This window comes from Dendrobates tinctorius, unplaced genomic scaffold (assembly GCF_039654945.1).
Source record: "Dendrobates tinctorius isolate UK_male_01 unplaced genomic scaffold, ASM3965494v1 ptg000211l, whole genome shotgun sequence".
Lineage (NCBI taxonomy): Eukaryota > Metazoa > Chordata > Amphibia > Anura > Dendrobatidae > Dendrobates > Dendrobates tinctorius.
The window spans coordinates 16,076,228-16,103,316 of NW_027361878.1; the positions used below are offsets into that span (position 1 = coordinate 16,076,228).

Here is a 27,089-nt window from a genome sequence, read left to right on the forward strand (position 1 = left end):
GACCGCACTGGTATTAACCGCAGCTGCCGCTCATTGTGCTCTTTATTATGTATATATATATGACGTCTTTCAGACTTAATCCTCAGCCCCTGACGAAGCTACCTTGCGGTAGCGACACGCGTCGGGCACGTCCACAGGCTCCCCCCATCTTGGGTATAGTACGCTGCCACGGCACCCAGTGCACATTTCATGCACTTCTTGGAGGTTGTCTACCTAGTTCTGAACCCACAATTTCAGGGCGCAGGTATACTTTATTTACCCCCATAGGATATTCTTTTTCCCTGATTTAGGGGGTAGGTTGAATTGCTGGTGCATGGTTCAGCATGCTGCATTTACACGTACTCTGGTTCTATTGTGCTATTATTGTGCTGTATCATATTGTGATATCTTTGATATAAACATTGCACTTCTTATGTTTAACAGTCTAACAGCTTATAATGTGTCAACTGAGGCTTTTCATTAACAGCATGCACAATAAGTATGCTCGATATTACATGGCTGTGTTGCTTAAATTCTGGACCAGTAGTAAGCTTATCATCCATACCTTGGATGATTGGGGAACCTGTCAGGGTTATATTACTAACCCATAAGGGTTTAATGTGTCATTTTGTGACCTTTTAATGTTTTTAATGTGTTTTTGGTTTGACTGACACTTAATAAAAATAGTACATGTTGTCATTTATAGTGGTGATCCCATTTTTTGGTCAGTAGCTTTCTCTTTCTTGATGACATGCTGTATCAGTTATCTCCCAATATACTGCAGGGAAGGCTATGTGTGTGCAGCTGTAGATCAGCAGAGCACTTGGAGTGGAAAAGGGATAGTGCCTGAGGGCAGTGTAGTAGAGCACTTACCCAGGTCCTGTGCCCCTAAGAAACCTTGTCCCCAGCAGTGCAGCGATGGTCCTAAATGTGTACACGGGGTCCCTGTGTGCCTGTCTCCTTCTGAATATGGCCACCGAGATCAGGAAGGCGTTTCTTGCAGTGTGCGAGAAGCGCCAGGCAGGTGATCGGTACAGCCGGCGTGACACGTGGTTGTGGGCGGGGTTACCGACTTGTGGCTGAAGCCGGGGATTAAATTAGCGGTGCCCGGCAGGAAAAACCGACCGGGCCCATGACGCGCTCAGGCTCGCTCCCCCGATCAAAAACTCACTGCCGGAAGCCTGAAGGGAGTGAAAAGAAGAGCTGCCACTCTGCATGCAGGTCAGGGCTGCGACAGGGACGGTGCAGGAACACTCAATCCACCATCCCCTTTGAGTGGGAGGTGGAGAGGGACCGTCCAGCTCCTTGCAGCACCGCTGTTCCATCAGTGGTGGTGCAGTGGGAGCAGCACGGACGCCATGGGGGCCTCTGTATCCAAAGGTTTCTCTCACCCAGGGATATGTCCGGCTGTAGCCTGGCTCAGAAGGGGATACAGGGAGGTGACATTCCATGTTCCTTTCTGTTGCTGGTGTGGGGAGATCAGTGCCCTGAAGGAAACATTCACCCCTAGTATAGCTCAGACTTGGCATCCCACGTCGCAGGAGAGGATACGGGGAGGCTACACTCCCCGTGCTCGCATGTTGGTTGTGGGAGATCGACCCCTCGAAAGAGTCCGTCGCCCCAATCAACCTCATGAAAAAAAGGGGTTAAAAGAATAAAAAGGTAAAAATTTGAAAAATAAAAAATGAAAATAAAGTATGATCTGAACAGCAGACCCTGTGTGCCTCCTACAGACACTAAGCCTGAACTGGTTCGATCCGGAGCCAGTGGGTGGTGTATACTGCAGAGGTGGAGCTAACCCTTTTTGTATTCACTTAGTGTCAGCCTCCCAGTGGCAGCAGCATACACCCACAGTCCTGTGTCCCCCAATGTGGCAAAGGAGTAAGTCTTCCCCAAAGCAATCCATATCCTGTAAAAAAAAACAAAAAACCTAACAATATACTCCCTGGTCCGACGTAATCCTTTTAATAACGAGTGTCCCACGATGATCTCCCCTATAGGATAGTCACATCAGCAGATGTGACCGCTCTACAGGGCCTCCGATGACCCACTGACCAGAGATAACCCTCCCACAGTGTGTCATCGGAGTTCAGGCTCTCACTTTACGGCACCACTGCTGTGAGAATTTTCTCACGCAGTGGTGCCGGTGACCTGTCAGAGGCGGACTGATACAGTGAGGAGGATTATCTCAGTTACTGTACAACGGGAGCCCCAGGAGAGCGGTCGCATCTGCTGATGTGACAGCTCTACACGGGAGCTCGTCATGGGACAATCGTTATTAAATGGATTACCTCGGAACAAGGAGTATATTGTTTGTTTATTATTTTTTTCAGGTGATCGAGGACTAGCTTGTATATGGTGAGTATGTGTACTTTGTGTCTGTGTTTATTTTTTTTTTTTCACTATTCAACACATTACATTAGCCGGATGATGGGACTACTACTGTTCCATCATCAGCTAATGTTGTCATTGTAGCAGACATAGCCGGATGGGACTAGTTGTCCCATTGGGTCTGTGTCGGCAGACATCATCCATACACATACACAGCTCTGCAGACCCCCACAAATTCTCCACGCACACAGTCTCCGCCCACACACTTCCGCTCCTCCCGATCTGCTGCGTTTCTCGCACCCACATCCGCAGCAAATCCGCAGAGCTTTTTTACATCTGTGGTTTTGCTGTGGATGTGCCTGACTCCATGGAAGTTAGTGGGTGCAGAAACGCTGCAGATCCGCAAAAAGAATTGACATGATGCAGGAAAAAAAAACGCTGCAAATCTGCGCTGATTTTTCCGCAGCATGTGCACAATTCTTAACTTCACATTGACTAACATTGGCTGTGCACTACACTGCGGATTTGATTCAAACAGAAGTCAAATAAGCATTCTCATCCCATCAAATAGGCCAAGCAGCGAAAATACCTAGCTCCCTATATATAATCAGCAAGAATTGTAGAATACTCCCAAAAACATGCAAACCAAAAGGACGGAGTACAGAAACACCACCAGAATAAGAATACCAATAGATTTTATTAAATATTAACACGCATAAAAGAATTCATGTCTCAATAAATATACCATACACAATAGGCACAGAGAGGAAGAGAAGTGAGGACACTAAACTGGTGCAGCAGGGAGAGGGCGGACCTCTAAATATCCCAGGGTGAGTGGGAACCCATAAGATAATTCTACTAAATAGTAGTGAAATATCAACAATATGAAAGCCGATGTGTGATTAATGAACATATAATAAAAATAACACCAGACACATCAATAATAGAAGGGTTAACCCAGCTTACCCATAGATGATGGCAGAGTCCGCACATCTCCCAACTGCCCAAGTTGGAAGATGTGCGGACTCTGCCATCATCTATGGGTAAGCTGGGTTAACCCTTCTATTATTGATGTGTCTGGTGTTATTTTTATTATATGTTCATAAGGCTGGTTTTACACTTACCGCAATTTTTGCGGTTCGTTACTGCGTCCCGTTTAGCCGCATTTTTTGTGGTCTGCCGCAATAACGGACCGCAAAAACGTATTTTTTTTTCCGTTTGTTTTTGTGGCCCCATTGATTTACAATGGGGGCAGTGTCCGTATGCCGTATAAAAGATTGAGCAAGCTAGATCTTTTATCACGGCCGTACGGCACACCATTGAATTTTTGCGGGCCGCTTTTGCGGCCCCATAGAAATCTATTGGGGCCCGCAAAATCCCCCTGAAAAAACACGGCAAGTGTAAAACCAGCATTAATCACACACAGGTTTTCATATTGTTGATATTTCACTACTATTTAGTAGAATTATCTTATCATGGGTTCCCACTCACCCTGGGATATTTAGAGGTCCGCTCTCTCCCTGCTGCACCAGTTAGTGTCCTCACTTCTCTTCGTCTCTGTGCCTGTTGTGTATGGTATATTTATTGAGACATGAATTCTTTTATGTGTGTTAATATTTAATAAAATCTATTAGTATTCTTATTCTGGTGGTGTTTCTGTACTCCGTCCCTTTTGGTTTGCACAGCGGATTTGATGCATTTCCGTGTGTCCAAAAACGCTGCGGAAACGCATCTAAATCCTCAACGTGTGCACATAGCCTAAACTCTTCTCTGTAACTGGCCAAAACGCAAGAAATAATATCATTACCGAACAAACAAGGCCTTTTGATAGTGAAGTCAGGTAGTGGAATGGTGGTTTTCTTGGCAGGCAAGAGCCTTAACAATTCACAGCTGTAGATTTGAGACATTAAAGTGACTTCTTCAGGGAAAAAAAAACAAAAACAAAAACATACATAATATCCAAGCATACCATTGTAAACACTTATAAATCTTCCTCTTCGACCCAACATTTCTAGGTAGGGAAGAAATGAACAAACAAGGGGAGAAGGGTGACGAGCAGATCTAACGCTCTTATGGGTTCTGACCTGTGAGGGGGTTGCAGAGGGATAGACCTGGGAAAAACCCAATCAAAAATGGGCCACAAAGTCCATCATTGACTAGGAGACCTTAGGAAGGTCTCTGGTGGCCAGAGAAAACTACCAACTGCTAGGCCTACTAGGAAAATACGTTGACTATCCGGATTAGCAAATTCATCAACAGATGCTGTTTTCATCATCCCCTTAGTGATGATGAAAACAGTCAAACATTGACGGGTAAAGCTAAAAAAAAAAAAAAAAAAAAAAAAAAAAAAGGCTTGATTTTAATGTTACTCCTGATAAAAAAAATAATATTGGAAATCCTCTCGGCCATATATGTAGCTATTACTATAACAGACAACCCAAGGTGCCCAAACTATGCCAATAATGGTGTAAGATAGCCCCTCCACTGAAAATGATTTATTAGACTCCGTTCATAAAGTGAAATAGACCAGTCCAAATTTTCATTTTACTGAAATAAGTCCAACACATTTAATGAGGTCACACGTTTCCTCATCTAAAGAGCATTTCCATGAAAATGCCAGGACTGTGTCCTTAAAAAATATATATTTATAGAAGTCCAGCTTAAGTCTTGTCCAGCATTCATTCAAAGTCCAAAAGAAGCTCGTCTTCTGATTCATACACACAGTTTATTTGTGCCGAGAAGGTCAGCCTCAGTGAGATTCAGAGGTGCCCGTTTCCAGCTTCTGAAGTCGACGTCTCCGTAACTCTGCAGTATCTGGTTCTTCTGTTGATGTGCCAGCTTCAGAATCGTTGGTAATCTCTTCACTGGTGGATTCCACTTGAACTGTCAGAGAAAAATTATTATCTCATTTTTATTTGTAAGCAACAGCAAGAGAGCAGGCTGGTTATGAGAAGGCTGGAAGAGTACCTGATTGCGAGGCTTCGGGGACATCTGAGGGGGCTTCAGAAGTGGGGGTTTCTTCCGACTGACTGGATGAAACTATATCTGAGGAGACTACTGGAGACTGTGGAGAGGGCATGGGAGGACGAGGAGGCCTAGTGATTGATGAAAAAAAAATAGAAAAAATATAAACTTCAGTCATTGACTTACCACCGGATGGTGGTATGAATCATAAAAACTCAGTTTAGGCACAACACTTTTTATGGGACGCAAGTGTAGATAATTTCAGTAGAAAAACACATCAGCCTCAGTTTTCTTTCCCGTAATGGATCACAAAAGCAGTCCAGACTGATTAAAACAACCTACAAATATACAGAAGGAAAGCCATTCTACCAATCATCTGCCTCTTTCACAGTGGGTTGCATTCAAGACCATAAAAAAATGAAATTTCTAAAAAACTTACATATTGTCAGTTTGATGCCCTGTCAGTGTGTAGCCTAGCGCCCCGACGTGCGTTTCACCAAGCTTACATAGGTGTTAAGACTTTAGTTGGTCTTATCCATTTTGGTCTGTGACCTACGAGATGTTGTGGAAGTCATCGTGCCATCGGCACTACACAGCAGGAAGGGACTCCGCTGTTCATCATGGAAGGGAGGTTTGGTGAGTTTTGAGGTTTTTTGTGTTACTTGTAAATGGGAGGTGCATAAAAAAAAGAAAATACAATTATTGTGTGGAGTAAAGGGACTGTGTAGCGGTAAGAAAGCAGTGGGAAGCTCAAAGAAGTCTTCCTGGCGGTCTGACAAGGCAAAGAAAAGGGAAGATGAACAATTCCAATCTGATAAGGCATAATCTGGAAGTCACAGGGTTTATCTGTACTGTATTCACTTTTTGGTCTTCAGCGTACCTGTGCAGAACTAGTATCAACCAAAACAAAATCTATTGCCTGACCCTTTAATAAAGGAAAATGCTAATTACATTGGACATGTAACATATTTGGCTTCATGTTAGTGGTAAATTTAGGTCGATAATTTTAGCGTTTGTGAAAAAAACGGAAATTTGGTGAAAATTTCGCAATTTTCAAATTTTGAATTTTTATTCTGTTAAAACGTTATGTGACAAAAAATAGTTAAAAAACAACATTTCCCACATGTCTACTTTACATCAGCACAATTTTGGAAACTTTTTTTTTTATAGGAAGCTATAAGGGTTAAAAGTTGACCAGCGATTTCTCATTTTTACAACAAAATTTACAAAACCATTTTTTTTAGGGACCACCTGACATTTGAAGTCACTTTGAGGGGTCTATATGGCAGAAAATACCCAAAAGTGACACCATGCTAAAAACTGCACCCCTCAAGCTACTCAAAACTACATTCAATAAGATTTTTAACCCTTCAGGTGCTTCACTGGAAAGAACGCAACGTGGAAGGAAAAAATGGACATTTTAATTTTTCCAACAAAAATTCTTTTAGCATCAATTTTTTCATTTTCACATGGGTAACCGGATAAAATGGATCCTAAAATTTGTAGGGCAATTTCTCCTGAGCACGACAGGGCCCAAAAGGGAAGGAGCGCCATTTGACTTTTTGTTTGGAAAATTAACTCCAATCGTTAGTGGACACCATGTCGCATTTGGAGAGCCCCTGTTTGCCTAAACATTGGAGCTCCCCCACAAGTGACCTCATTTTGGAAACTAGACCCCCGAAGGAACTTATCTAGATGTGTGGTGAGCACTTTGAACCCCCAAGTGCTTCACAGACGTTTATAACGCAGAGCAGTGAAATTAAAAAATCTTTTTTCTTTCCTCAAAAACGATTTTTTTAGCCCTCTATTTTTTATTTTCACAAGGCTAACAGGAGAAATTGGACCACAAAAGTTGTTGTGCAATTTGTCCTAAGTACACCGATACCCCATATGTGGGGGGGGGGGGGGGGGGGGAAACCACTGTTTGGGAGCATGGGATAGCTCAGAAGGGAAGGAGCGCAATTTTGGAATGCAGACTTTGATGGAATGTTCTGCGGGCATCATGTTGCGTTTGCAGAGCCCCTGATGTGCCTAAACAATAGAAACCCCCCATAAAAGTGACCCCATTTTGGAAACTCGACCCCCCCAAGGAGCTTATCTAGATGTGTAGTGAGCACTATGAACCCCCAGGTACTTCACAAAAGTTTATAAATGCAGAGCCATGAAAATAAAAAATCATTTTGTTTCTTCAAAAATGATTTTTTAGCTCACTATTATTTATTTTCCCAAGGCTAACAGGATAAATTGGACCCCAACAGTTGTTCTCCAGTTTGTCCTGAGTACGCTGGTACCCCATATGTGGGGGGGGGACCATTGTTTGGGCGCACGGCAGAGCTCAGAAGGGAAGGAGAGTCATTTGACTTTTTGAATGGAAAATTAGCTCCAATCGTTAGCGGCCACCATGTCGTGTTTGGAGAGCCCCTGTGTGCCTAAACTTTGGAGCTCCCACACAAATGACCCCATTTTGGAAACTAGACCCCCTAAGGAACTTATCTAGATGCATGGTGAGCACTTTGAACCCCCAGATGCTTCACAGAAGTTTATAACGCAGAGCCGTGAAAATAAAAATATTTTTTTTTCCTCAAAAATGATTTTTTTTAGCCTGCTATTTTTTATTTTCACAATGGTAACAGGAGAAATTGGACCCCAAAAGTTGTTGTCCAGTTTGTCCTGAGTACGATGGTGCCCCATATGTGGAGGGGAACCACTGTCTGGGCACACGTCGGGGCTCGGAAGGGAAGTGGTGACGTTTTGAAATGCCGACTTGATGGAATGGCCTGAGGCGTCATGTTACGTTTGCAGAACCCCTGATGTGCCTAAACAGTAGAAACTCCCCACAAGTGACCCCATTTTGGAAACTAGACCACCCAATGAACTAATCTAGATGTGTGGTGAGCACTTTGAACCCCCAAGTGCTTCACAGAAGTTTATAAAACACAGAGCCGTGAAAATAAAAAATCATTTTTTTTCCAAAACAATAATTTTTTTAGCCCCCAATTTTTTATTTTCCCAAGGGTAACAGGAGAAATTTGACCCCCAAAGTTGTTGTGCAATTTTTCCTGAGTACGCTAATACCCAATATGTGGAGGTAAACCACTGTTTGGGCACACATCAGGGTTCGGAATGGAGGGAGCACTGTTTGACTTTTTGAATGTAAAATTGACTGGAATAAATGGTGGCGCCATGTCACGTTTGGACCCCGTGATGTGCATAAACAGTGGAAACCCCTCAATTCTATCTCCAACCCTAACCCCAACACACCCCTAACCCTAATCCCAATCCTAACCATAACACACCCCTAACCCTAACTCTAACCCTAACCACAAGCCTAACCCTAATCCCAACCCACCCCTAACCCTAATCTTAACCCTAATTCTAACCCTAATTTCAACCCTAACCCTAATCCCAACCCTAATTCAAACCCAAACCCTAATCCCAACCCTAACCCTAATTCCAACCAAACCCTACTTCTAACCCTAATGGAAAAATAAAAATATTTTCTTTATTTTATTATTTGTCCCTACCTATGGGGGAGATAAAGGGGCGGTGATTTACTTTTTTATGCGAGTTTATCACAGTGATCACAATGAATAAATGAATCTGCAGCTTTGCAGATTCCGGCGGGTGCACTGCGCATGCGCCTGCCATTTTCCAAGATGGCAGCGCCCATGATCCGGGATGGCCGGACACCGGGACGGCCAGAGGGACTTCGGAGGCACCGTACAGGGTGAGGGTGGGTGATCGGAAAGTGGGGGAGCAGATCATGACAGCGGCGGCCGATTGGGGGGGGGGGGTTGTCTGATGGGTGTCTCCAGCCATGGCCGATGCTATTGCAGCATCGGCCATGGCTGGATTGTAATATTTCACCAAATTTCATTGGTGAAATATTACAATCACACTGATTGGCTGCTGAAAGTGAAACAGCCAATCAGAGCAATCGTAGCCACGTGGGGGCTAAGCCACCCCCCCCGTGGTGAAGTACAAAGCCCCCTGTATCTGCGGGTCGGGTGACCTTTCAGTGACCCCAGTCACCCGACCCGCAGGGGGGCAATCAATTCATGATGCCACATAGGCGTCACGGGTCGTATTGGCACAGCTTTTCATGACGCCTATGTGGCGTCAAAGGTCGGGAAGGAGTTAAGAGGTATTACCCGATAGTTGCCAATACTGTAAGATATTGGTTTATCTGTAACATGGCAGCATCTAGAAGAGTATGGATATTTTGAAGACACTGAAGCCTGGCTTCTAGATTCTGCCTCTCGTGACCTTCCATTGCCCTCAACTCCTCGTCTGTCATACCAGCAAAGCCGGCAGGAGGCATTGGCATGGGGGGCAAACCTAAGGAAGAAGAAAAAAATAATAACATTAAACTAAGGATTGTAGATGCGTGTCACAAAAAGTCATGAAGACTGGAACACGGAAATCTTCCCTTACCAAATGGAGGAAACATTGGCATTCCTAAAAATGGAGGTGGGAAAGGAAAGCCTGGCAGAGATGTCCCAGCTGATGAATCAGCGCCAGCAGTGTTCAATGTATCTCCAGGCCTAGGAGCGGATGCTGCAAAGCACAAACAGAAAATAACCAATGGAGGTAAATATATTCTAGAAGAAAACTGAGAAAACAAAATAAGTCAATCACAAATATAGAAAAAAGGAGATTTTTGTGTACTCACCGTAAAATCTCTTTCTCTTAGCCTTTAGTTGGGGGACACAGAACCGTGGGTGTTATGCTGCTGTCCACTAGGAGGCGACACTATGCATAATCTGAAAAAGATTAACTTTGGCTCCTCCTCTGCAGTATACACCCCTGGACGGCGTCAGCCTTCTCCAGTTTTGTGTAAAAGCATTAGGAGGAATATACCAGAAACATAACCATGCCTGTAAAAAAAAAGGCTACTATAAACAGGCTCAAACAACAATATGAGAACCCAACCGTAACATCGGCCCGCAAGGGCTACAGGGTGGGAGCTGTGTCCCCCAATTAAAGGCTAAGAGAAAGAGATTTTACGGTGAGTACACAAAAATCTCCTTTACTCTGTCGCCTTATTGGGGGACACAGAACCGTGGGACGTCCTAAAGCAGTCCCTGGGTGGGAAGCAGTGGACGAATATTGTGCCGACAGTCCCCTAGACTTGGAGTACTGCCGCCTGCAGGACCCGTCTACCCAGGCTCGCATCCGCTGAGGACTGGGTATGCACTCTGTAGTGTTTTGTAAATGTGTGCAGGTTAGTCCAAGTGGCTGCCTTACACACTTGATGTGCTGAGGATTGATGCCGAATGGCCCAAGAGGCCCCTACCGCCCGCGTAGAGTGTGCCGTGATACCGGCCGGAAGAGGAGAATTGTTGAGGCGGTAAGCCTCTTGAATGGTGGACTTGATCCACCTAGCAAGGGTGGCTTTGGAAGCCGGTAGGCCCTTGCGAACGCCTTCTGGAAGAAGGAAAAGTGAATCAGACTTCCGGAAAGGAGCAGTCCTAGACACGTAAACACGCAATGCCCTGACAAGGTCAAGCGTATGCAGAGCCTTCTCTACCCTATGAACGGGAGCCGGGCAAAGAGACGGTAGTGATATTTCCTCATTGAGGTGGAAGCTGGACCCGACCTTCGGAAGGAAGGATGGTACTGTACGGAGAACCACCTTGTCCTGATGAAAAACCAGGAAGGGTTGTCTGCAGGAAAGAGCTGAAAGTTCAGACACCCTGCGTAGCGAGGTGATTGCCACCAGGAAAACCACTTTCTGCGATAGAAAGCGGAGTGAGACCACCCTAAGGGGTTCAAAAGGAGGTGACTGTAGTGCTGTCAAGACCAGGTTGAGGTCCCACGTCTCCAACGGACGTTTGTAGGGGGGAACCAATCGGGAAACCCCTTGGAGAAAAGTCTACACTTGCGGCTTGTTAGCAATACGCCTCTGAAAGAGCACTGAAAGCGCTGAGACCTGGCTCTTCAGCGAGCCCAGGGATAGCCCGGCGTCCAGGCCTGACTGAAGGAACCCGAGGGCCTTTGGAAGAGAATAGGGAAGTGGAATCTGCCCACGAGAGTCGCACCATGTGAAGAAAAACCTTCCAGGTACGATAGTAAATCCTGGCTGAAGTTGGCTTTCGAGCCCTGATCATGGTTTTAACAACGTCCGGTGAAAAACCTGCTTGGGTCAAAACCCAGGTCTCAATGGCCACTCCGTCAAATTGAGAGCCCCTGAGTTCTGGTGGAAGAACAGGCCTTGTGACAGGAGGTCGGGACGTGTGGGGAGACGCCAGGGAGCGTCTGCTGTGAGTTGCACGACGTCGGCGTACCATGTACGCCTGGGCCAGTCTGGAGCGATCAGAATGGTGGGAACACCCTCTTGTTTGATCTTCCTCAGGACTCTGGAGATCAGGGGGAGGGGTGGAAAAATGTACAGAAGCTGGAACTGGGTCCAGTCCTGAACCAGGGCATCTGCTCCGAGCGATCGCGAATCGCGCGTCCTGGCCATGAAATTGGGAACCTTGGCATTGAGATGGGATGCCATCAGATCCACGTCCGGGGTCCCCCAACGATGACAGATCTGACCGAAGACTTCGGGATGGAGAGACCATTCCCCCGAGTCCATTCCTTGTCGGCTGAGATAGTCGGCTTCCCAGTTGTCCACGCCCGGAATGTGGACCGCGGAGAGTACCGACCTTGCATCCTCCGCCCACTGTAGGATACGCTTTACTTCGGTCATCGCCTGGATGCTGCGGGTGCCGCCTTGATGGTTCACGTATGCCACTGCCGTGGCATTGTCCGACTGTACTCTGATATGAAAGTCTGCCAGCAAGTGATGGAAGGCTTGCAACGCCAGGAAGATGGCCCGAATTTCCAGGATGTTGATGGGCATGGTCGATTCCCTTGGTGACCACCTGCCTTGCGCTCTGTGATGTAGGTGCACCGTGCCCCAACCCATAAGGCTTGCGTCGGTGGTCAAAACCTTCCATTGACCGGAAAGGATTTTCCCCTTGCAAGCGAGGTTGGCTTGAGCCACCCGTGCAGGGACCTCCTGGTGTTTGCTGATAACCGGAACTCCCTGTCGAGGGAGAACGGATTCCTGTCCCAGGACTTGAGGATGGCCAGTTGAAGGGGTCTGAGGTGAAACTGGGCAAATGGTACCGCCTCCATTGCTGCTGCCATCCTGCCAAGTACTCTCATGGTATACCGGAGAGATCTGGGGGACTTGCGGAGGAGTGTGTGAACTCCCAGACGGAGAGCCAGTGCCTTGTCCCTGGGGAGGATCACCAGACCCTTGGAGGTGTCGAATAGCATCCCCAGGAAGGTCAGAGACTGACTCTGGGTAGTCGAGGACTTCTGTAAATTGACTAACCATCCCAGGCGCGTCAGAGTGTCGATCGTGATCGAGACGTTGACCTCGCCGTCCTTGAGGGTGGAGGCCTTGATGAGAAGGTCGTCCAGGTATGGAACGACTACTATGCCTCTGGAGTGCAGAACATCCATGGTAGCTGCCATGACCTTTGTAAATGTTCTGGGGGCCGTGGCCAGACCGAACGGGAGGGCCACAAACTGATAATGGTCTTGGTTGATTGCGAATCTGAGAAACCTCTGATGGGAGGGAGCAATTGGTATATGCAGGTATGCGTCCTGTATGTCTATGGAGGCAAGATATTCTCCTTTTTCCATAGACGCAACGATTGACCGGAGGGATTCCATGCGGAAGTGACGAACTCGAACGTACTTGTTGAGTTGCTTGAGGTCTAGTATGGGTCGGACGCTGCCTCCCTTTTTGGGCACCACGAACAGGTTGGAGTAGAACCCTCGGAAGCGCTCTTCTGCTGGGACTGGCACTATGACTCCTGCTCGCAGGAGGGAAGAAACCGCTTGACGGAAGGCCTGAGCTTTGAGCGGGGATTTTGGAGGGACAGATGGAAAAAAACCTGTGCGGTGGGCTGGTAGTAAACTCGATTTTGTATCCTGAAGACACTATTTCCTTGACCCACTTGTCTTCTGTAATAGGCAGCCAGACCTGCTGAAAGAGTAGCAGTCGTCCGCCAACAAGTGGGGTGTCTTCGAGAGGGCATGAGTCAGGACGAGGGAAAAATCTGAGGTTTTCCTCCTTTAGGTTTTGCCTGGCTTGCCTTTGATTGCCAGTTCCTGTCCGGCCTCTGTGCCGCCGTGTGTTGTCCCTGCGGGGGGAACGATTACGGTTTTGTGCTGGGCGTGAGACGGACCAGCCCGAAGAATTCCGAAAGGATCGGAAACGAGATTGATTACGCCTTTTAAACGTGCGTTTTGGTCTTAGTTGAGGGAGGGAAGTACTTTTGCCCCCGGTAGCATTGGATATCATTGTATCCAGCTTTTCACCGAAAAGACGGCCACTGAAGTACGGGAGATTTGTTAGGGACTTTTTTGAGGCCGCATCCGCTTTCCATTCTCTTAGCCAGAGAATACGCCGGATTGTAATGGCGTTTGATGCTATTCCCGCTATTCCTCTTGCAGAGTCCAACGCTGCAAGGACCATGTAATCTGCCACCACTGCAATTTGCACCGCCTGGTCCGCCATCTGAGGATTTGAAGCTTGAAGGCCCTTTTGCAATAGAGCAGCCCAAGCCATAATGGCCTTGGCTGCCCAGACTAAAGCAAATGCGGGAGCCAAAGAGGCACCTGCCGCTTCAAAGATTGAACGAGCCATGCGTTCGACTTGTCTGTCTGCTGTGTCCTTGAGGGTTGATCTGTCCGGCAGCGAGAGAAGCGTTTGTGCTGCCAGCCCAGAGACTGGAGGGTCCACTTCAGGTGGATCTGTCCAATCCTTGGTGTCTTTCTGTGGAAAGGGGTATTTTGCTTCCAAATACTTGCGATTGGCAAATTTTTTGGAATTCCGGGTGATTAGGGAAGACCTTCGATGGTTTCTGAACACTTTCAAAGGAAATGTTGTGTTCTGGTGCTTCCGGGGTTGGATCTGAAATGTCCAGCACCCGAAGGATGGAAGAGACGATATCCTCAACTATCGCAGTATTGCTAGGGGGACTAGGGAGCAAAGCGTTCTCTGTTTCGTTATCTGAATTGGAGTCACATATGCCCTCTGAGTCCTGCGCATCGCTAAGGAGCTCCCTAGCGGGCGAACTAGAGCGGAGGTTTCCCGTAGTCTGGGATCATTGTGGAGATCCGCATCAGGGGACGGCCTCGGTGACCTGAGGCCACTGTGTCTTTCCCTGGAGGGGGAAGACCTATTGCTATGTGAGGACACAGCTGAACGCGACCTGTGGGTCCGCTTACGCCTCGAACTGTCGGAAGCGCCCTGATCATGAGACCGGACGTCCCTTTGCTGGGTAACGTTCATAGCCGAGACATGACCCTGCAGTAATGTGGAGGTCAGGTTATCTATAGACTGTGTCATAGACTGCGACATCTGAGTTGCCCATTCCAGCGCAGTAGCGGTCGCAGAAGCGTTGGTAGGGACTTCTTGGGGTTCTGCGCCGTTTTTTTTTTTTTTGGGTACAGTCCCGGCAGTGCGGATACGTGCTGCCGCTGGGGAGAGTGCAGACTGCATAAAAGCAGTCTTGCCTGGTTCTTTTCTTTGAGCCCGACATAGTACCTAGGCTGATTAATAGAGACCCTACAGGGGTATCTACGCAGAGGAAAAAGGAGTAGGAGAGCGCTATAGGTTATAGGAATTCACAGCTGAGTACCAAGGACCCAGCTGTGATCTTACCCCACCGGTGCTCCCCTTAGGTCCAGCGCTGATAAGCCCCATGTCCTGTGCCCCCCGGAGACTCTGTGCTGCCTTCCTCCAGGTGCAGCAAGATGGCCACCGGATTCTGAGGTGGAGAGGGAAGGGGGCGGAGAGCTGGAAAAGGGCGCGCTGGGCCATGTAAAAGCGCGCCCTTCCTGCCTCGATCCGCCCCTTCTATGACACTGCAGTGTCATTTTCGTCATCCGGGGGGGCGTGCCAGGGGCGGGCCGGGGGGCGGGGAAAAGGCGGTGGCTTCGGCTAGGCCGAAGCCGCGGTCTAAATTAGAGGCCTGATGCCCAGGAGGGCTCCAGAGCGGCGCGGTAGTCCGGGAGGGGGTCGGATTTGCACCGGACCCCCCCAGAATGGGCGACTGGCTAGCGGTGGGGGCAGCAGTGCTAGCGGTTCCTGTGTGGGGGGTCCCTGGAGCGCCATGGAGCCACTGCTGCTGCAGAGGCAGGGGCGCAGAAAGCCCTGTCTCTGCTGTGCCACGTCTGCCTGCACCCTCCCCCGCCCCAGCAGGATCCCACAGCTGGGCTGGGGTCCCTGGTGCAGAATGCTGTCTGTACTCCGACCCTACCTGCAGCGTCTCAACCTAATGCCCCCTGCGGGGGATTAGGGAGGGTGCGTCTGTCACCGTCAGGGGGTCTTCATCCTTGCCTCAACCTCAACCCAGACCCTGAAGGGGGTTGGGGAAGGAGGGGGGGGGTCTCAACTTCGGACCAGTACCCGAGGGACTGGGGAAGGAGCGACATGGGGGACCGCCATCTCTACTTCAACTGGGCACCCCTAAAAAGGGGGCCAAGGAAGGAGCCATGCCGGGAGTCTCGCTGGAGACCCACTTTTCTTCATCTGTTCCGACGAAAGGAAAAAAAGAAAAAAAGGTGTGCCTCCTTGCGACACTAAGCAAAAACTGGAGAAGGCTGACGCCGTCCAGGGGTGTATACTGCAGAGGAGGAGCCAAAGTTAATCTTTTTCAGATTATGCATAGTGTCGCCTCCTAGTGGACAGCAGCATAACACCCACGGTTCTGTGTCCCCCAATAAGGCGACAGAGTAATGTCAATTTTTTCTAGAAAGAAATTGCCTGATTTGTTGGAAGGAATGGCCGATATGGAGATCGACACTACTGCCGAAAAAAAAAAAAAAATAATAATAATAATAATAATAATAATAATAATAATAATAATAATAATAATCTTCAGATGACAACCTTGATCCTTTCTCTACAACACTAAATCATCCTTGAAAGAAAAAAAAAAAGTCTCCCAGTCTCACATCATTTTGCCTAAATTGTATTGGGAAATTTCCTGGGTTTGGGGCTCCACAAAACCTTGCTCACACTATTCAGTATGTGGACCTTCCTTTGAAATTTTGCCTCTTATTTCTATATTGAGAGAGTACTTTGGAACAATGTGAAGGTACTGAGAATGGAGCATGAGGGGAGAAAAAAAAAAAAAAAAAAAAAAAAAAAGGTTTTACCACTGGAAGTTCCAGCATTGGCTTCTTCCGCGGCATTGGATCCAGGTAAGCCAGGGACTGGCGGAAAAGGACCCATTGGGGGCCAGAGTGGAAACATTCCAGGAGGAAAAGGTGGAATCATCCCTGGAGGGACTAAATGGAATGGAAATCAAGAAGTAAATAAGTAAACTGACATCAAGAATTTCTAAACAAAACCAATGGCGTGACTCACAGTTGGGTGGAGGAGGGATAACGGGAGTCTGTTGTGCAGGAGCTGCGTGCGGCTGCTGGGCAGGGTCCGGCTGGTCTGCAGGTGCTTGAGCTTGCGTGGGCAGGGAAGCTCTGAGAACATCCATTCGACATGTGGGACAAGTCTGCTGCCTTTGGAACCAAGAACGCAGGCAACTGGAATGGTAAGGAAAGGTGCATTAGATAGGAGGTTCATTAGTTTGTTGTTTACTTAGAATGTCTTATGAGAGATTCCAGATCTTATTCTCAGAGCTACAAGAACTTCTTTGGCAATATTCAATGCCAGATTATAGGCAACACACCAAGTCCACATGCCCTACTCAGTCATGTGGACTTCATACAGGCATCTATACCATCTTCTGGCTCCTGTCCAGGCGGACTCAGGCTGTTCTTGCATTATAGTGACATCAACTGGCCGCTGAAAGTGAAATACCTGGTGGGACAGAGCTTCCCAAGGAATATCGGCTGTTTTCAGTGGATCCCATGGAAGGTAGCGGCTGATAGCCATGGCGGCTGCATACTGTATAGGGTTTTGTCTGATGAGCCAACCCAATTAAAGAAACCATTCTGTATCTGAATGTTGCATATAAGCAATATAGGCATGAAATCTAGTCTGGATAGTGAATATATTTTCAGGATAGGAGTAAAAAAACAGTCATGCTCCTCTTTACTATACCACAATATGTCTGATATAGTGGATAGCACTGCAGCCTTGCAGCGCTGGGGTCCTGGGTTCAAATCCCACCAAGGACAACAATCTGCAAGGAGTTTGTATGTTCTCCCCGTGTTTGCGTGGGTTTCCTCTAGGTTCTCCGGTTTCCTCCCACATTCAAAAGACATACTGATAGGGAATTTAGATTGTGAGCCCCATCGGGGACAGTGATGATAATGTGTGCAAACTGTAAAGCGCCGCGGAATATGTTAGCGCTATATAAAAATACCAAGATTATTATTATAATTATTCATGACTCTACATTGCGATTGAGCGAACCTGGTGTGGAAGATGTGGTTGCAGGGAAGTCTCTTGGCTCCAGTCACCATCTCCTCTCTGCAGATGATGCACACATTGTCCATGGCCTGCAGCTCCTCTGGTGTGGCATCTGGATACCTGTAGATACCATGTATATTATACTTGTACATCATCAGTTGATTTGTGGCAACAATCAAATTCATTAAACATTGATTTCCTATTGTTATATTATCAGAAACACCTTCATTTCTGATTGCTGAATTTCTATAAAAAACAAACAAAACACAAAAACAACAAATGCAAACGAGTTTCAAAGTATTTAAAAGGGGTGGTTCAGAACAAATTTATTTTTAATCTTAAATGCCCCATTTAATGTCATAATCAAATCTCATTTCTAATATACTTTATTTAAAAACTCCCTACTGATTCCTCACTAGTCTACGCAACTGGTTTAATTTTTACTACCTCCTCTTTGATGACTCATTTGAAAATGCCAATGCATGCTGGGATAGTCAAACGAAGTCCCTGAAACAAAGTGTCATCAGGGAGGCCTGTTTCAGTGGTTGGGCTAGTCCCTACTGTACTGAGCATGCGCTGGTTGTCAAGTCCAACGTATGCTCAGTAGGATCTTTAATATGCACACTGACAGTGCGCTTGTTCACCTCCTCTGATCAGAAGGAGCCGGCAATAGCACACAGTCAGTGTGTATTGCATTACGAATACCTGGTGTGTAGGAAGAGGAGAGGCCAGAGCAGCCCCCTCGTGAGATGTTATTTGTGAGGGGCGGTGCTGGTCTCCGCATTTCCTACACGTCGGGTATTCTTCCTAAAATGCACACCCACAGTGTGCTCTCTTGTTGGCTCATCACTTCTGATCAGAGCCAGGGAGCGTGCACACGGTCGCTGTGCATGTTGCACACTGAAAAGATCCTACTGAGCATACATTTGAATTGACAACCAATGCATGCTCAGTAGAGTAGGGACTAGCCTAGACCCTGAAACTGAACTCCCTGATGACACTTCGTTTCAGAGAGGAGGCAACGGCTGCAGCCTCTACCCTTTATGACAACTCTTGTTTGAGAACCCCCAGTCTTTACACAAGAGGTAGTAAAAAAATGTTTTTAAAAAATAAATCAAGCAGTTGAATATAGAGGGAAAGATAGGGACTTTTTAATTACAGTATATTAGAAAAGATATTAGATTAGGAGATTAAATATACAGATAATTAGGAAGAGGACATGACGCTTTCCACAAAAGGTTGTGTGAGGTACTGCAGCTTGTCCTAATGGAGTGAAAAGGACAAGCCACAAATCCTTCGTAGACAATGAAGAGGACTTCACCTTTCAATGTGCTGACTGGCCAGGATCTGGGATGTTTGCCCCACCCTCCCTTTATCAAAATTATCTTAAAGGGGTTATTTTAGCCTTATGACATTGATGACTTCTTTAGAATAGGGCATCCTTATTGGATTGAGGCGGTCCAAGAGTCATCACCCCCCCACCAATCAGCTGATTCCAGCTCCGGGACTGGCTGGATGTACACAGTGAACACGGCCAGAATGATATACTGTAGTGGCTGCTGCCAAGAACTGCAGCTCAAATGAATAGTAGCCAAACTGCAGTTCTCAACAGCCACTACACCACGAACTGTGCCATGCTGTTCCAGTTATGTTCACCTACGCCAGCGTCGGCACTGGAATCAGGTGTCAAACCTCCACCAATCAGATATTGATGACCCATCCGTCAAAAAAGTCTGGGATACCCCTTCAAGTATACTTAAACAGTACGATCAGCATTTTGCCAAGCCAAAACTGCTGGCGGAATCTCTTTAAAAAGGGGTCATGCCATAAAACACTTTCAAACCAAAAATCCTAAAAGGCTTTAATCTGCGCTACTGGCGTGGGCTCTGTTTGGACAGAATTAGCCTCCTTCACCCTCTGGCAGCTGAAAAGGAAAAGATCTCCAAATACTTATTCTCAACCATACTACTACAGCGTTTCTAAACAGCAATCTCTATCGACTGCACTGAACAGGAAAAAAATCAATAAAACGGGTTGTGACAAGGAAGGTCGAGGATGCCTTAACTCCAGCAATCTGCTAATTAGGTTGACGAGACCTTTACCACCCACTATTAACATCAGGAAGTGACACATTGTAAGTAGAGTTGAGCGAATTTGTTCGGATTCGGTTCAGAATATGATAGGCGGCGAATATTGTTTTTTGCAATATTCGTCGAATACAGCCGAACATCATTACCAAATATGTTCCGAACCAAACATACATTTGGCATGAAGAGGGAACGAATATGGCAAATTGAAACTCGGCGCCAAATCTGAACAAATTTGCTCAACTCTAATAGAAAGTAATTGCCCTCACAATAGAGTGTAAATGTCAGATATTGTTAATAATCTGCACAAGGAAGATAATGGCAGATCCGATCATGTTGGCTGCAGCCACCACTAAAGAGAATGTGCAGAAGAAGGATATATTGTAGAGTTTAATGGGGGCTGTATACATTCATCTCCAAGGTAGTGGGGGAAACATGCAGCCATCACTTTCATATGGCTGATAGGGAGCAGGAAACTTAGGCTTCCATCATAAAAATTAGCCACAAAATCGAAATATCTATTATATAAATCGACATAAACTATCAAGCCAGATGAGCTGGAAATGCTCAGCGGTGGAGTCTACTTTGGTTACAGTCATAACCCATTTACTCACAAGGTGTTCATGTTGCGGATCGCTCTCCTTGACATGATGGCGTCAGTGACTGCCTTCTTAAACTGCCTGTACGGAAACAAGAAGGAGATATTGGGGAATTGTCTCTTCACCTTGGAATCAAATTCATGCTGTGTGATAAAAGATACAGAAACAAGGTGAACATAGGGTGCCATTCTTTGAGGAAAATCACATTACTTCTACACTCTGTCAGTTCTAATCTAAACAGACCTGTAAGCAAACGGAATTAGAATCTTCTTCCAAATGGACCCATTGATTCATATTGTCTGCATACAAGACTCCACTGTAAAACTGAAAGCAATATCCATCAACGGGGCCCTTCTGATTAGAACAGGATTGTAGAGAATGCGGATTCCATTTATCGGTTCCGATTATCGATTCTAAACTGAGCAGAGCCTTAAGCTGGCAATACAAAGACTTGTGTCAGCAAAACCCACTGATATCGACGGGTTTGGTTGAATGTGTATGGGGGCTCCGAACAAGTGATGGCTGAGAGAGACGTTGGCAGTCAGAAATCGGACATGCGTGATCAATCATTGTTCACCCTCAGATAAGCCACTGATCAACGTGTCTGTTGGCGGCTCTCTCTAAGCACAGGAGCAACTGGCTGAACAAGTGTTCATGTACATGGGATAATCAGCCGAGTTGGCTGTGGGCTACACGATCATTCAGCCAACAGCCATGTAATGTGTATGAGGGCGCCGGCCAAATGATGGTCGGGAGAGATGTCTGAATTTTGACTGCCATTCACATTGTTCTCCCTTGTTGTACAGGAGTACTCAGTCGAAAGATTGCTTCTGTACACGGGAGAGGAGTCTGAGATGGAAGCTGACTGCACGGTCATTCAGTAGTCGGCCTTCCAAAGTGTGTGGCCGGCTTTACAAAGTCAACGACTTACGTTACTACCAGGGCTGTGGAGTCGGTAAGCCACAGTTGCGACTCCGACTCCTGGATTTTATCAGGCTCCGGCTCCGACTCCTTCATAAATGGCCAATTCATAACAACAAGTTTACTGTTGTAAAATATTAAACTTCGTGCTTATTCAGTTTCTCACCATCATATAAGTAATCAGACCACTTAGAGCAAAAACTACATTTATTAGAATACAATTAGAATATAGCAAATAACTTTTATAAACTTTTCTAAACTGTAAGTAAATATGCAATAAACACTTTTATGCAGTTAATAAGAAATCTATAAATTTGTCCTCAGAAAAAGTATTGCCTCTGTCAGATCCTCCTTCATGGATGCCCTCAAATCTGATCTAATTATTTTGAGAGCAGAGTCTCTACACTAATTTGTGTTGGTGGCAAAGCAGTAACCACTCGGGCAACATCTCTGACAATGTCAGGATACAGAGGAATCGCTTGTTGCACTGTTATTTTTGATGAACGGTCAAATTTCTCAATTTCTTTTAGTGCACATGAAAAATTCTGCTGAAATGTACTGGCTGGGTTCCTTGATGGGGATGACTCTTCTTCTATGCGGGAACGCTTTGCACGGTCCTTGTGATCCAAATATTTTTCGAAATTAAATTCTTCATCAGTTGATGATGAGGGTGAAGATGTGGCAGGACGACCAAATTCTTCTTGTTCCTCCTGACTGTTCTGCAACCCTTTCATCCTTACTGCTATTTCAAACAGAGCTTCTTTTCCTTTACTTAGCTGTTGATCATCTAGAAGAATCCGATGCATTGGGTCTACATAAACAGCTGCCAAAAGAATGTTATTTTGTAATAGTAGCTCCTCTCTCCGTTTCATTGATGTAGCAATGCCACTTGCAATTAACCCTCCTCTTTGGGACAGGCGAAACATCAGGTTCTTCCACTCCTTTAAGAAAATACCTGGAGTTAAGTCCTCTGCTTGTAATTTTTTAGTCACTGTAAATGGGTGCTCTAGCAATTTTTCCAGCTCAGTCACCTGATTCCACTGACTTTCATTTAGCGTCAGTTGAGGGTTAGCCATGTCTACAAGAAAGGTTTTCAGTTCAACCAAGCGCTGAATCATTAAGTAAGTACTGCCCCATCGTGTGGCTTGATCAATAATTGCCCCTTTTCCAGCACGTCTCTTCAAAATTGAGTCAACTTTAGGGGTTCTGGCAACAGTAGCCAATTTTCTCACCTTGCCAATCAGTGCAGCAGCATGTCCTTCTTGCAGACTGTCTCTTATAGCCAGCTGGTAGCGTATGCACAACACAGCGCATGTGATGAATGAAAGAACATATTGACACAGTTTCAACAAGATCATCTAAACTATCATGTTGCTGTTCATCTGAAGCAACTTCAGTTTGCTCCTCAGTTACAATACTGTGTTCCTCTATTTCAAACATTTCTGTGTCTGTGGACCCAGAATGTTCTTCTAGCTGCTGGTCACCATTATTACTCTCATTCATTAGCTTAATAGTACTTATCATATTTGAAGCATTGTCAGTTACGACAGAAAGAACTTGCTCTTTTTTAAGTTCATAGTCTTGCAGAACCTTTTCCACCAAGACCTGGAGAAACTCACTGGTGTGATGAGCTTTGGTGTCTTTTACTGCCAATGTCTTGGTAACTATTTCATTTTTGTCACAAACAAATCGGACATTGATGGCAAAATAGTTCACTCTGTGACGTGTGCAGGCATCCATTTTAAGAAACAGAAAGCGTCCCTTGAGAGGTTTTTTAAGTTCTTCCTTTTGTTTAAAAGCTTCTTCGATTACTAATTTTCTAATACTCTCTCTCTCCAGAGAAACACCAAGCTTGCGGGCCATTTCCCCATTCAGACACATAAAAGCTGGTCGTGAAAATAATGAAATAGGCACACTATCCTTTACAACAAGCTCTATGATCTGTTTTTTAAATGTATCTACTGTCATTGTCACAGTAACTTTGTCACTGACAAAATATCTTGCAACTGATGGCTGCAAAGTTCTCTGCTCCTTTGTTTGGCTGGAAGAGCTGGGCACTGGTTCATTGGTTTGGATGCAGTCTTTCTCATCCACTGCTTTCAGTACTTCTGTATGAAAGCGCTGTAAATGTCTCTTTAGATTAGAAGCTCTGGTAGGAGCATTTTTATCTTTGCCTGAATATGCACTCATCTTGGCTTCACAGCATTTGTTTTCGTCTGGATCATTTGTCATACACTGACAGACATAATGTTTTCTATCTTGAGTGATGGTGAAATGATCAAATACAGCTGATTTAATGTGATGCTTCTTTGACATTCTCAGGTTTTTAATACTGCATTCACAATCCAAATGACAATTGTTTTTCCTAAAAACAATTGTACAAAATTATTGCCAGGTCGTACAACTGATATAGTGGTCAGTAATACTGTTATTATTCCTCGTGTACTCACAGTTAACTGATGCAAAGTTTGTTGAAAGGATAATACTTCTTACAGTCTTCCTCTTCTGAGTAGCAGGCAGCTGTGAGATGCTTGGAAGACGCACACCTAGTATGATCTAGTCTAGAGGAGGAGCTTTACTACTAAGAATTTGCAACACATTTTCACTTTCAGTTTCATACATTGTAAGTAGGGGGGTTGGGGCAGCATGAGGTTAACCAAGTATAAGATTAGATAAGGGCAGTGGAGAACAGTGACACACAAGAAGTAAGAAATGTCTCTATCTCCAGCAGAACTGCTTATCACTGTTGTTCATAGTTTGATAGAACATATATATTTGAGTAACATTTATAAAATTCATATGAAAGTTCAATTAGGAAATATTAATACATTTTTTTTTTAAAGCTGGAGTCGGTACATTTCTACCGACTCCAACCAAAACTAACTCCGACTCAGACTCCACAGCCCTGGTTACTACAATCTAATCCAATGAGTGTGCTGACAGTGCCAAAGAAGAGTATAGGCATTTTTATTTTAATGGGGCCAAAACATGGGGAATGAAAATGGGTTGTTCTAGTAGTGGACAACCGCTTTAAGGATGTATGGACTATCTAAGTAAGAGCTATTCAAACACAATATCCCTGGAATATCATTCTTACACTAATTAAAGATTGAGCGGCAGTGCTCGTGAGAGTATTTGACTGCCGAAACACACAAAAATGAAAAAAATAATAAGGTTTTAAAATTTGATCGAATTTCACATCCTTATAATAGGAGTCAACTTAGTCCTCTGGACCACCCAGGGTCCCACCAGACAGATCTTTCGGGAATCTACTTTACAGACCATAATGAGTATACCAGTTTGGTTTAGAAGATGGTGAGGATAATGCGAACCCCACCAGTCTCTACAAGGCCCAAAAGTTTGGCTTTATGTGTTAAAGGGTGAACTCATTGTACTTTTATTGTTTCCTTATGAAGTAAATGTTTTAGCTGGAAAAAATGTTCCCCTTTATACAACAGAATCTCTGGATTACCTTCGAGTGGTTTCTTTTTGGTTCAGGCAGTAAGAAGAGCGCACTACTAGAAGTATGGCGTTCGAAAAGTGGAAGTCCTAGGACTTACATTTTGCAGATGTTCACTTCAGTTTTCTTACCTCATTGCCAAATACATTGGTCGAATTGCAAAAAGTGGAAACGTGTGGACTTTAACCATGATGGTCATGAAAGCCATATAGAGCAAAACCTTTATAAAGCCTGCAAGAAAGGAGGATGGAAATAACAACAGATTCTCCTACAAATTCCATCACAGTGACAAAGGACAGACAGTGTATGGGCAAAATATAAATTTACAAGATTTTTAATTACTGGATTTAATTTAGGTCACCAGGCTCAAATTATATTAAGCTCGAAACAGAATTGTTAGCAAAAAAGTGGAGCTTGCTTACCAGTCAGGAGTTCGGTGTATAACATGTACACTGCTTTATTGTCCCAGGGATTCTCACTCTGAAGGTCCACAGAGTGCAGGACATACTTTATGAAGACTGTGAGGATCATCGTCATCAGTATGGCATACTGGCAAATAAAAGAGAAAAACAAAATGCAGTCAGTAACCAAACCAGAAATAATAATAATAATAATAATAATAATAATAATAATATCTATCTAGATCAGGGGTCCCCAACCGCCGGTCCGCGGCCCAGCACCGGGCCGCTGCAGTGCCCTTGCCGGTCCGCGGACACAAGGTGAGCCAGAGGCGGTCAGTGGCATAGCGGGGGCTGGGGCGGCGCGCAGCAGCTCTTAGCGGCGGGCAGGGAGCGATCAAGCAGCTCCGCTGCCTGCAAGAGGGAATAGCAGGAGCGGAGCTGCAAGGACCCGTCCAGCTTCCTGCCCGCCGCCCGCGCTTCCTGTCTCTGACTGACACAGAGAGGAGCGCGGCCGCTGCTGTGTCAGTGCGAGGAAGCGCGGGCGGCGGGCAGGTGAGAGGAGAGAGGTGGTGTCTGTGTGTATGTGTATGTCTGTCTGTGTGTGTGTGTATAATGTGTGTACATGTATGTCTGTGTGTGTGTTGGTCTGTGTTTGTGTAGCCTGGCCCTGGAGGAGATGGGGACATGAGGAGAAGGCCATGAGGGGAGTGATGGGGTGAAGGCAATGATGGGGAGAGGGGAGTGATGGGGTGAAGGCAGTGATGGGGAGAAGGGAGTGATGGGGTGAAGGCAATGATGGGGAGAAGGGAGTGATGGGGTGAAGGCAATGATGGGGAGAAGGGAGTGATGGGGTGAAGGCAATGATGGGGAGAGGGGAGTGATGGGGTGAAGGCAGTGATGGGGAGAAGGGAATGATGGGGTGAAGGGAGTGATGGGGTGAAGGCAATGATGGGGAGAGGGGAGTGATGGGGTGAAGGCAATGATGGAGAGACGGCAGTGATGGGGTGAAGGCAATGATGGGGAGAAGGGAGTGATGGGGTGAAAGCAATGATGGGGTGAAGGCAATGATGGAGAGACGGCAGTGATGGGGTGAAGGCAATGATGGGGAGAAGGGAGTGATGGGGTGAAAGCAATGATGGGGAGAAGGGAGTGATGGGGTGAAGGCAATGATGGAGAGACGGCAGTGATGGGGTGAAGGCAATGATGGGGAGACGGCAGTGATGGGGTGAATGCAATGATGGGGAGATGGCAGTGATGGGGTGAAGGCAATGATGGAGAGACAGCAGTGATGGGGTGAAGGCAATGATGGGGAGACAGCAGTGATGGGGTGAAGGCAATGATGGAGAGATGGCAGTGATGGGGTGAAGGCAATGATGGAGAGATGGCAGTGATGGGGTGAAGGCAATGATGGGGAGAGGGGAATGATGGGGTGAAGGCAATGATGGGGAGACAGCAGTGATGGGGAGAAGGCAATGATGGGGAGAAGGGAGTGATGGGGTGAAGGCAATGATGGGGAGAAGGGGGTGATGGAGCACTTATTCAAAACCTATGGTGAGTTGAGTCACATTATAAATGTTATTTAATTATAAGTATGCACTGCTACACTACAACCGTGTCCATAGCCCCGCCCCCTTATGACCAAAGCCCCGCCCCTGCCACACCTCCATCCCCGCCCTGCCGGGCCATGGAAGAATGGTCTTGCTTGAAACCGGTCCCCGGTGCAAAAAAGGTTGGGGACCACTGATCTAGATAGATGGAATGAATATATATATTTTAGGGATTCTACTTGCTCAGGTGCAGCGGGAGACAATCATGAGGCAGGTTCTTTTAAAGTTCATGCAGTTTATTTGCATCATAAACCCACAAAGCAGCACGTCCCAAGAGGAATAGCCTTTAGCTTAGGCAAAAGAGAACACAAATGTCCGTTACTTCAGGCTCAGACCTGGAGCCTTAGCACAC

At 46.0% G+C, this 27,089-nt stretch overlaps 1 protein-coding gene across 3 annotated transcripts in view; it reads right to left on the reverse strand.

Moving 5' to 3' along the window:
- Window positions 1–4,790: 4,790 nt before the first annotated feature.
- SYVN1 (synoviolin 1) overlaps window positions 4,791–27,089 on the reverse strand; it is an 87,752-nt gene continuing 65,453 nt past the window's right edge. For 2 of the 3 annotated variants that reach the window (XM_073554506.1, XM_073554508.1), the window contains exons 7-16: window positions 25,152–25,278; window positions 24,861–24,960; window positions 20,364–20,429; window positions 17,666–17,782; window positions 16,658–16,830; window positions 16,447–16,578; window positions 9,709–9,831; window positions 9,426–9,612; window positions 5,278–5,405; window positions 4,791–5,193 (exon numbers count right to left, since the gene is read on the reverse strand). In XM_073554506.1, coding sequence (XP_073410607.1) covers window positions 5,060–5,193; window positions 5,278–5,405; window positions 9,426–9,612; window positions 9,709–9,831; window positions 16,447–16,578; window positions 16,658–16,830; window positions 17,666–17,782; window positions 20,364–20,429; window positions 24,861–24,960; window positions 25,152–25,278 — 1,287 coding nt within the window. In that variant the 3' untranslated portion in view covers window positions 4,791–5,059. The remainder of the gene's footprint in view (window positions 5,194–5,277; window positions 5,406–9,425; window positions 9,613–9,708; window positions 9,832–16,446; window positions 16,579–16,657; window positions 16,831–17,665; window positions 17,783–20,363; window positions 20,430–24,860; window positions 24,961–25,151; window positions 25,279–27,089) is intronic. The other variant, XM_073554507.1, reaches the window with a different exon arrangement.